Below are 11,305 nucleotides of genomic sequence, written 5' to 3' on the forward strand. Positions count from 1 at the left end.
TACCCTGAGAATATGAGACATTCACAATCTAATTCCTGACTGCATTTGATTTCAAACAGATCGGAATAACTTCCAGAATATAAAATATTAACTATTTGGGAGTCATCTTGTAGGTATCTTGTGGGTATGCTCTAATTAAGACATGTTTCCTTTTCTGAGGAAAACTGCTGACATTGCAAGAGTTATTCCAAAGCCACAATTCTTAAGAAAATACACGTTTAACCTAAATCATAAAGATATTTTGTAAAAAAGGGAAATCGCTCCTGCTGATGTTTTGTGTATAAATCTCTTTCTAACTTCAAGCTCTCTCAAGTTAGGGCACCACAGTAAATAAAGTGGGAACAGTATCACATTGGGAAATATCTGAAATGATACCTATGGCACTATGAGGAAACTGAGGCCCAGAAGAATGGAAGTGACCTGTGCAATGACACCAATATGTTAGCAGAGCCAAGATTAGAACCAAGTTTGGTGCCTTCCTGCATCAGTCCTTTCTTGGTGCTGCAGGAGCCTTTTACTTATTAATTTCACCCTGGAGAATTCTGGTAGACCATCCCGGCGTGGTAGAAGCGTGAACATTCGTTTTCTAAGGGGTGGTCACACACCTTTGTCTATTTGCATTTAGTTTCTTTAAAAAGTAAAAACACCTCCATTTTGGACCACTTTTAGAGTCAAAAGCAGAACATACGAACGTGCATTTCATTGTTGAGTTCTTAAGACGCTTACACCGTGTGGGTTATAACGTGCGCAACTTTGTCCCGGCCAACTGGACTCATTTTTAGTGTTATTTTCGGCTCCTGCTGCAGAAAACTAGGGATTCAACTACCCGCACCTGCATTTCACACAACAGCGCTCGTCTACTCTCCTCCTTCACTCCTAATAAAATACGCGTTATCCCGTTTCTTCCTGCCTGCTCTACCTCAACATTTTCACTTATTATCTTCCACCACACTGGCTTTTACTCGGATTGGAAACCCACTCTCCCCCAACTTCTCTCTCGTACCCCACCTTCAGGGAGCGTCCTCCTTTTTTCCGCCTCTCGTTCCCTTTGTTTTACACGGCTTCCGGAACACGGCCCAGAATTACAGCGAAAACACACTGCGCACGCGCACTCTCTCGTCAGCGCTGCGCTGCTTCTGTTTGGTTGGCTAGTTCGTCCCAATTTCCGAGTCAAAGGGCTGCGGAGCAGCAACTCTCACGATATTTGCTGCGGCCCGCAGACGCGAGCCGCTGCCGGGTTCTGGCGCGCCCTTTCAGTTCTGCTTGTGGCCGGCACCGTTGCGTTATCCGGAACTGCCGGTCCGAGCAGCATGACGTCCGCCTTGGAGAACTACATCAACCGTATCCTCAAGCTGGCCGCCGCGGGCGTGAGCCGGAGACGCGGAGAGGCCGCCGCTCGGGGATCGGTGGGAGGTTGGGAGGCCCGGCCGCGGCGGGATTCTGGGGGCGGGCGAGGAGATGAGGACCCCGAAATGACCCAGAGTTCGGCGGCGGCGCCTAGAGCCTGCCATCTGCTGCGGGCCCAGGGGTCCTTTCCATTTTGTCTGCAAAAGCCAAATAAAAACCCAGTGTGATTTTTCCGAACTTTTCTGTCTTAAAAAAAATTACGCTCTTGATTCTTCCTTACTATTTCCCTAGGGCATAAGTGTTCAAGTTTGTAAATAAGATGAACAGTCGTCCTGGCTGCGACAACAGTTTTGCAAATCTGTGTACTTGTTTTATTCACATAATTTGCTCATTAGTTTGAGGATAGCAGAAAGTTTAACGATGGTTCACAGACTGTTTCTGTCCCTTTACCACTTGAAGTCCCTACCTGGTGGTGGAATGAAAAAAATGTTTGCTGTTGTAATGGATTATAGTGAGGAGCAAGTAACAACCCCACGGGAAGTCTTAAAATAGACTTTACAAGTGTTACCGTTTTAAAGTCTCAGAACAAAAACACTATGTTAAGTTCAGGTAGAAACTGGGTGACAAAAATTAAATACCGAATGCTTTTAATGTTACAGGCATTGTTAGTACCTTGTGACACTGGTTATATAGTTTATTTACTTTTGAATTACAGAAGCCTTCCCCGGAAGACAGTTTTTTAACATGCTTGAAAATCGTCCAACATCGATTAATTTAGTACTCATCCAGTTTTCATTTTAGATATAAACAGGCCCAAGAAACGAAATATCCTGCCCGAAATAATAGATTGGCAGCATTCCTAGTAGAAAAGTGTCAAAAATCCAGGCTATTTTGAGATAGGATACACCGATCACATACAGAAAGAGGTTTTCTTTTTCTACTTTTTCCTTTTTTTAGTCATGTAATTATCACAAAACTAAAACAAGCTTTTAAAAAACTTTTTTCTTTCTTTTTTTGAGTCGAGGGACTCACTCTGTTGCCCAGGCTGGAGTGCAGTGGCTTGATCATGGCTCAATGCAACCTTGAACTCCTGAGCTCAAGCTATCCTCCTGCCTCTGCCTCTGTCTCCTGAGTAGCTGGGACTATAGGTCACCAGGCCAGGGTAGTAGAGATGGGGGGGGTCTCACTGTGTTTCCCAAGCTAGTCTCACCTCAAGTGATCCTGCCTTGGCGTCCCAAAATCTTTCAACGTTTTTATGTAGTGAACTTAGTGGCCGTGTTGAACACTTTTACCTAATTGTCATATTTGTTCTAATAATTTAAATCATTACCTTGCCAGAGTCTGTTTTCAATTTGCATTCCCTAAGGAACACTTTCCTTTATTCAGTTATCAGGAACTGTTGCCGTTATTACATCTGATGGGAGAATGATTGTGGTAAGTCTTCGGAATTTTCATTCTCTGCTTTCCTGTAGGTTTATTGGTTGCAAGTTTTATGTGAAACCTCTGATCTCTAATGCCTAGACAGCACATTACACCTGTAGTGCAGTTTTATTATAATTCAGCTCTTTATCGCTTTGCTGTCAATCCACGTTTTCCTCACTCATAAACGTGGCGTGTTACCTACAAGGCTTCTAGGAGCTAGAGTTATAGATTCTGCCCTCAGAGAGCTCCTAGTCTGCAGACCTTCATTAAACTTACTTTTCTTCTTCCATTTTTATTTCCTTCCTCATTCGGCACCACATGAATCAGAATTTTTTGAAATTTTGCATATGCTTAGTAACTTTTTAATGATTTAGATACTATTAATATCTACATATCAACATTTAAGGCTTGTATACAATCTTAACATTCTTTGTTTTTAGGTTGTGTGACATGTCTTCTGTAGGACACATTATGATGATTGACTCTCTTCTATATACACATATTTACGTCAAATTGGCTTGTTCCTTGAAGTTGTTTCTCCCTTGCTAATTTATGTCATATAACAAAGATAAAACGTTCCTATGGTGATACTTGTATTTGGAATTTGATCTGAGGAATTCATCTCAAGATTTTTGGGTACTTGATTATTTCTTCACTTATAATTCATACTCCGAATGCTTTCAAAAGAATTTTAAGGCTACTAAACTTTATTTTCTAACCTTACCTAGTTTCTTTAAATAATTTGATCCCTTATTTTTCCATTCTGCAGTTTTGCTTTCGTTTGTTTTCTTTTTAAGCCTTGTGATTTTTTTTTTCCACTGGGTTCTTAGTGACTATTGTTAGTCAAAGTTCTAGCTTTGCCATTTACTAAATTTATATCGTGTGCCAGATGCATATATGTTGCATTAATTAATATACATACAACCTTGTGAAGTACCCCTGTATTCTAGATTAGGAAACAAGCTCAGAGAAGGTGACTCACTTTCTCAGAGTCACAAGGGTAGCAGGTGACAGAACCAAACTGGGATTTAAATTTGGTTTGACTTCAAAGCCAAGACCAGTTGCCTGGCTTCTTTCTTAAGGAAGAAATCATGTTTTCTTAGGCACCTCACATTGTATTTTTTCAAATGTGGACAGTTTGACATATTTTAATCTCAACACTTCAAGAAGCCTATTGCTATTAATAGATGTTTGCCTTTTTTTTATTTGGTGAAAACCTTAAGTTTAAATTTTCTTATTTTTGTTAACAGGATAGATAATAAACTGGGAAATTATTTTTAATTTTAAAGAAGAAGGAAAGCGATATAAAAACAGCATCTTAAGTTCTGAAGTTCAATAGTTCTGTATTTCTTTGACACATAATTTATTTGATGGGATAGTTAATGGGTAAAATGAAGCCAATAAGTTATGAATGGGTATTTATGATAACAACTATTTACTAACTAGTTCAATAAATACTCCATATTTTGTTTCTCTTCCAAGTTATAGATTTCTTTTTATTTAATTCTCATTTTGTATATTTTGACTTTCAGAGGATAAAACAGTTTAAGAGTTTGAGAGATTTAACCATCAAAACCAATGTTAGTTGATAATTCTTCAAAAACTTGAATACCATCTGAGTTACTCTGTTGTGCTAGACCCATGTCTTCTTTTATTCAGTTCTAAGCTTTCATAAAACTCTCCCTGATTATTTCCTTCAAGTTCTGGTTCTAATTAGTATAGTCACATTTGTATCTACCTTACTGGGAGAGTTCAACAATACATCCATTTGATACACATTAAACAATACATGTGAGACAAGACGGAACACCGGTAACTAGTAAGTACTGGTTAGGTGTTATATGTAACTACTAAATTTTTAAAATATTTATGGGACTGATTTGAATCTCTGAAAAATGGCAAATTATATTTACTTGTGTATAATAGTATAGAATGTTACGGTTTAGTGGTCTGGCTCAGGAGCTAGCCTTTTGTGGTTCATCTCCTGGCTCTGCCACTTACTACCCATGTGCCCATAAGACACACCACTCTGTGCCTCAGTTTATTCTTTGAAATGGGGCTAATTATAGTATTAAAGGGTAGAGATGAGTTGAGACAATGTGTACGATGTGTTTAGCACACTGCTTAGTGCTGGTATGTAGCATATAGTGATACATTGCTGTAGTTGGTATGTATGGTTCTTCCTTATTTATGTATATTTGCCCATCAGTTTCCCTTAAATCTCCTTTGTTTTAGTTTATACCTTTAGCTGCTGGTCTTCGTAAGCTTTTATGCTAGTTACTTTTTGGAGATACTCAAATCAGTGCATAGTTGTCCTTTCTAACCGCCGTCAACTCTGAATATGAGTGAGATGTGTGGTGCAGGGCCCCCCACCCCAGCTGAACAACCAAGAGGAAAATTGTGTATCCTCGAATACTGTTGGTTATAAAAAAGGTATTTTATTTGACATTGTATTGTTACTTGTATTGGAATACCTGGCAACTAAAATGATTGTGAGGTTGAATTTACACTTTCAGGTAAACCAGAATATTTCTCTTTTTCTCCTGAATGTTTTCTTTACAGGGAACACTGAAAGGTTTTGACCAGACCATTAATTTGATTTTGGATGAAAGCCATGAGCGAGTATTCAGCTCTTCACAGGGGGTAGAGCAAGTGGTACTAGGATTATACATTGTAAGAGGTGACAACGTGTAAGTAAAATATATCTGTTAAAATTATAAATGATACTGCCTTACTTTATGGAGAAGAGGTTTTCCCCAAAATACCCTATTGTATTGTCCATACATAATTAATAGAATCTTGCATTCATTTCTTTCGTAAATATAGCTTTTCTTCTATTTGCATAAAGTAAGGCATAGCTATACATTTTATGTCAACACTTTATGTTTCAACCACAGCTTTTTCTCTACAAATTAAACTTTTACCTGAGATTTGCCCATTTTTCTACTAGTTAAGTAGCCTGGGTAGAGTCCAGAAAGGGCCCTGCCTTATATTAAATACTTCATTAGAGAGGCTTCTTAAAATGTTCTTAGAAATACCCAGAATTTTAGAGGAACATATTTCTAGAGTCCAAGGCCAAAGTTTGAAAAATGGTTTTGAAATCTCTCATTTGAACAATACTAATTCATGCTCAATAACATAGATGTATTTGTAAATAAGTACTTACTTGTTATTCATTTTCTTTTAATTTTTTAGTATCATTGACACACTTAAGATGTCCCTGTGGCCTCAGTTTACTTGGGACAGACAGATATAAAAGTTTAAGAGTAATTGGCCAGGCGTGGTGTCTGTAATCTCAGCACTTTGGGAGTCTGAGGCAAGTGGATCAGGTCAGGAGTTCAAGACCAGCCTCGCCAACATGGCAAAATCCTGTCTCTCCTAAAAATACAAAAATTAGCCAGGCTTGGTAGCATGCGCCTGTAGTTCCAGCTTCTCGGGAGGCTGAGGTGGGAGAATCACTTGAACCCAGGAGGTGGAGGTTGCAGTGAGCCGAGATCATGCCACTGCACTCCAGCCTGGGTGACGGATTGAGATACCTTCTCAAAAAAAAAAAAAAAAATGCCGGGCACAGTGGTTCACACATGTAATCCCAGCACTTTGGGAGGCGGAGGTGGGTGGATCACTTGAGGTCAGGCATTCAAGACCAGCTTGGCCAATATGGTGAAACCATGTCTTTACTAAAAATGTAAAAATTAGCCAGGCATGGTGGCGCAAGCCTATAATCCCAGCTACTCGGGAGGCTGAGTCAAGAGAATTTGCCCGGGAGGTGGAGGTTGCAGTGAGCCAAGATCACAGCCCTGCACTCCAGCCTGGGCAGCAAGAGCAAAACGCCATCTCAAAGAAAAAGAAAAGTGGCTGATGTGGTTCCAGTGCCATGGCTCACGCCTATAATCCCAGCACTTTGAGAGGCCAAGGTGGGTGGATCACCTGAGCCCAGGAATTCAAGACCAGCCTAGCCAGCACAGTGAAACCCCATCTCTCCTAAAAATACAAAAATTAGCCTGATGTGATGATGGATGCCTGTAATCCCAGCTACTTGGGAGGCTGAGGCAGGAGAATTTCTTGAACCTGGTAGATGGGTGTTGGAGTGAGCCGAGGTTGCGCCTTTGCACTCCAGCCTGGGCAAAAAGAGTGAAACTCCATCTTGAAAAAAAAAAAAAGTGGCTGATGTGACAGAGGAACTGAATTTTAAATTTTATTTAATTGTAATTAATTTTAATAGTTACATGTGGCCAGTGTTAGAATAGTTATAGAGGCTAGAAGAATGCCAAATCAGTTTTCTAGTGAGTACTACGCTGAATCAAAATATAGTTGGAAAGAAGCAAAAGATGCATTAGCAATTTTAAGCTAAGATACATTAAGCTAGATACATTAACACATTCTAGGGGACTAACTGTCCCCTGGAATAACTTAAAATAAAAAGTGCAGGAATAATTTACTCATTTAAGTTGTTTATGTTAGCATCACCTTTAGATGAATAAATAATTTGATCTGTAATCAAAAATCAAGAGTTTATAAAATATTTTATAGAGATGACTTTTAGATGGAGTTACAAAGTGAGCTATAAGTAATGAGAGAGAGGCAGAGCAGATAGGGCCCAGGTCTCTGGATCAGAACAACACTGTTTATATAGGAGCTGTGCATAATAATTGATTTTAAGGTTTCTCCTACTTAAAACAATTTTTTTTCTTGAGCTTCAGTGAAAAAAATGGTGTGCTAGAGCCAGCTTGTACTGGCTCATGAAAGCAGATTGTTATATTTTAAGGAATTTTACAAGGTAGTTAATGTCTTGTTAGTAGCTTGAAATTGGCTGTGGTAGGAGTGTTTGCATAAGGGATATTAGTAAATGCTGCAAATCAGGCTACCGCTTTTTTTCCAGAGAGCTGTTTTTTAAACATTTATCAGCATTTCACTGCTTACCATAGGGATTTTAAATGATACTAAATATTTAAGAGTGGAATTGGGGCCTTTAGTTTATTTTGAGAAAACTTAATTGATTCTACCAGAGTTTGATATTTTTCATTTATGAGAGGACTGGCCGGGCGCGGTGGCTCAAGCCTGTAATCCCAGCACTTTGGGAGGCCGAGACGGGCGGATCACGAGGTCAGGAGATCGAGACCATCCTGGCTAACATGGTGAAACCCCGTCTCTACTAAAAAAATACAAAAAACTAGCCGGGCGAGGTGGCAGGCGCCTGTGGTCCCAGCTACTCGGGAGGCTGAGGCAGGAGAATGGCGTGAACCTGGGAGGCGGAGCTTGCAGTGAGCTGAGATCCGGCCACTGCACTCTAGCCTGGGCGACAGAGCGAGACTCCGTCTCAAAAAAAAAAAAAAAAAAAAAAAAAGACTTTATATACTTTAAAGCAAAATTGGGCAAATCCCTTATTACTAGTATTCGTCTTGAGAATTTGGCCGGGCACAGTGGCTCACACCTGTAGTCCCAGCACTTTGGGAGGCCGAGGCTGGCGAATTACCGGAGGTCAGGAGTTGGAGACCTGCCTAGCCAACATGGTGAAACCCTGTGTCTACTAAAAACACAAAAATTAGCTGGGTGTGGTGGCGGGCGCCTGTAATCCCAGCTGCTTGGGAGACTGAAGCATGAGAATCGCTTGAACCTGCAAAGTGGAGGTTTTGGAGTGAGTCAAGATTGTGCCACTGCACTCCAGCCTGTGCGACCAGCAAAACTCTATCTCAAAAAAAGAAAAAAAATAAAATTTACTCTCAATAAAACCAAGCAAATGTAAACCCAACAAATACTTTTTAAAAATAATATTTCATAGTCATCTTGTGGTCTGAGTGATAACATTGAATATTTCCAGTTAGAGGGCTATGGGTTGGTTATCTAGCATGGTATTAATGAATTTAAAGTTATAGATATTATGTTAGTGTTGAACAAGAAAAAATTTTCTAGCTTTAACCTGAGCCAATCACATGAAAAATGATTTGTTAGATACCAAAGTACTTGGTCCTACTATTACTTTTGTATATGAAGAACTGGCTTTGGATTTAACTGAAAACTTAGGAAAACAATATAATAGCTGTTACCTGTATCATTGATTTAATTCATCAAAGTTACTCAAATAATTGATACTTTTATTTGCTAATTATTTTAGGAGTGATTTTGTGAAATTTATTTTTAATACAGTCCTAGAATTGAATTGAAATAATACGATTTGCAAGTTTGAGAGTTTTTTTACCGTATCTGTCCCTGTGTGTTTGTTTCCTTTAAAGATTCATGATATAATCACTATGTACAATGTGTCCTTTAATATTGGTTCCTGTAATGTGCCTTCAAATTATTTCTTGAGTTTTGTGATTTAAATATGCAGTTCACTGACTCATGCCAATGTTGTTTGCTTTTTACCTCAATTAGTTCTTTTTACTATGCTTTCTCAGTTTTATGTTTTGGAATAATGGTACTCAGTGCTTTGATTTGATTAATAAGATTTTTGAAACACATGTAAATTTATTTCAGAAATGTGATTGTTTTAACTGACTTTTTTAGTGCAGTCATTGGAGAAATTGATGAAGAAACAGATTCTGCGCTTGATTTGGGGAATATTCGAGCAGAGCCTTTAAATTCTGTAGCACACTGAGGAAAAACTACATACTTGGACATCTGTAAATCTTTGTACAGAAAGTGATTATTCTGAGGATGATATATGGAATTTTTATGAATGTGTAACTGGATTTTGACTCCTTGTTGATTCATTGTAATATGTAAATTAAAATATTTCTACATTTTATTGAAAAAGCCTTTTTTTTTTTTTTTTTTTTTGTTTGCCTGAATATAAGTTTGGTAGCTCGGTTTCTTTTTTTTATTAAATAGTGTGAAAATATAATGGTCATTTTGAAAACTTTTAGCAAAAAGTAGTACTTTTTGATACTTTAGTATTTATGGAAACTAGTGGAAAAGAGAAATTAGTGTGCTATATAAATCAGGCATTCAAATAACATTAGTAGTACAGGATATGTGTGTTTTCTTTCCCTGATATTTAGGAAAATCACAGGAGGGCAAATCTTTCCTGGAGTTATCTGAATCATCGGCATTTATCCAGTTCCACTGGTGGTGGTTTGCTAGTGCTTCTAAAAGTTGCTCCCTAGCATTTTGAGGTGTGGGTAGGTAAAAATGTGTGTGCTTGTGAAAAGCAAAAATGCTGACAAGGTTTTAATAGATTGGCCCAAAATTCCAACTTGAATATTAAGAATGACTAGTAATGGTAGAATTGACAGAGATGATTGGTAAAGTCTCTTGATGCCCAATTGATTAGGTATGAAAGTAATATGAGCACATTAATGTTGAATTTCACAGACAGTATATTATCTGAAAAAAATTGATTCCCTGTAGTCTTCAATTTTTAATTTTTAAGAATTGGAGAATTTCTAATATTAATGTTTACAAATGTGAGTAAATAAACTCGAAGTTTGTATTGAAGTAGTGCTAGCTATTATTGTCAGCAATTTTACATGATTCATTATCCATAAACCTGATTTCAGAAGACGTCAACTTAGTTTTTTAAATAATTGATAGAAACAATGCTGTAAGTAGTGTTTAGATATCCAGGCTAGTACACAAAATTTCTGATCAACTCATGTATAGGCCAAAGTGTGTATCTTTGTGATGAGAAGAAAACAGAAAAATATTTACATCCTTGTACTTGAAACAAATTTAAATAGTTTCTTTGTTTTGTTTTTATGAAAGTGCTTAAAAATAGTGGTTGGCAAACTTTTTCTATGAAGATACAGATGGTAAGTCTTCTAGGCTTTGAAGGCCATATGGTCTCTGTTATAGCTACTCACCCGGTTATTGTGGCATACAAATGACGATAGATAATACATAAATGAATAGTGGCTGTCTTCCAGTAAAACTTCATTTATAAAAATAGAGGTGGGGGCTGGGTTGAGCTTGAAGGCATAGTTGCTGTCCCTTGGTTTAAACAATACAAGTTCAATAAAAAATGAACAATTTGTATAAATTCTGGAATAGATCCTTATAGAGAGTTTAGAGGTGGGTTTCATTCATATTTTAAAACAGTTTAAACTCCATACTTATTAAACATTATAGCTTTTTGGGGGAGGAAAATATCTTCACTCAAATCAGCCTTGTAAGGGGAGAAGCACTATTCCCTAGAATTATTTGGTTGATGTTAAGGGCTGTCTCTGGGAGGATTAGAGAAGTTAGCTAGTACTGGCTATTCATAAATGTTTGGCTTTTGTAGTATAATGTTTTATAATCAATTTATTAATAAAATGATGGAAAGTGGGTAAGGCAAACCGGCAAATTTAGGGACTGAATGAAATAGTATATGGCATTTTTAATTTTAAAGTAATTCCAAAAATTAAATAAGAGTACACATCATTCAATTGCTAAGAAAAATGCATTCTAACGGTACAAATGAAGTCCAGAGTCAGATTTTTTCTCAAAATACTTGGCATAGCAACACAAATTACACATAAACAAGTAAATAAAAACCAGTCCTGTCGCTCATGATGAGTTTCTAATGTGATATACTCTTGGCTATCTGAAACACCTTATA

At 37.8% G+C, this 11,305-nt stretch overlaps 1 protein-coding gene across 1 annotated transcript; it reads left to right on the plus strand.

Moving 5' to 3' along the window:
- The first annotated feature begins 1,195 nt into the window (after positions 1-1,195).
- Positions 1,196-9,522, plus strand: LSM8 (LSM8 homolog, U6 small nuclear RNA associated). The gene is made up of 4 exons (XM_007982703.3): positions 1,196-1,341; positions 2,741-2,781; positions 5,332-5,459; positions 9,274-9,522. The coding sequence occupies exons 1-4, from the start codon at positions 1,311-1,313 to the stop codon at positions 9,362-9,364; spliced, it is 291 nt and encodes a 96-aa protein (XP_007980894.1). The 5' UTR covers positions 1,196-1,310; the 3' UTR covers positions 9,365-9,522.
- Positions 9,523-11,305: the final 1,783 nt, after the last annotated feature.

Source organism: Chlorocebus sabaeus, chromosome 21, assembly GCF_047675955.1.
Source record: "Chlorocebus sabaeus isolate Y175 chromosome 21, mChlSab1.0.hap1, whole genome shotgun sequence".
In the NCBI taxonomy this organism is placed as follows: domain Eukaryota; kingdom Metazoa; phylum Chordata; class Mammalia; order Primates; family Cercopithecidae; genus Chlorocebus; species Chlorocebus sabaeus.

Coding starts and splice junctions, on each gene's coding strand:
- LSM8 (XM_007982703.3), top strand. CDS start 1,311: ATGACGTCCGCCTTGGAGAACTACATCAACC. Junction 1,342..2,740: donor CTTGGAGAACTACATCAACC/GTATCCTCAAGC, acceptor TTCAGTTATCAG/GAACTGTTGCCGTTATTACA. Junction 5,460..9,273: donor ATTGTAAGAGGTGACAACGT/GTAAGTAAAATA, acceptor TGACTTTTTTAG/TGCAGTCATTGGAGAAATTG.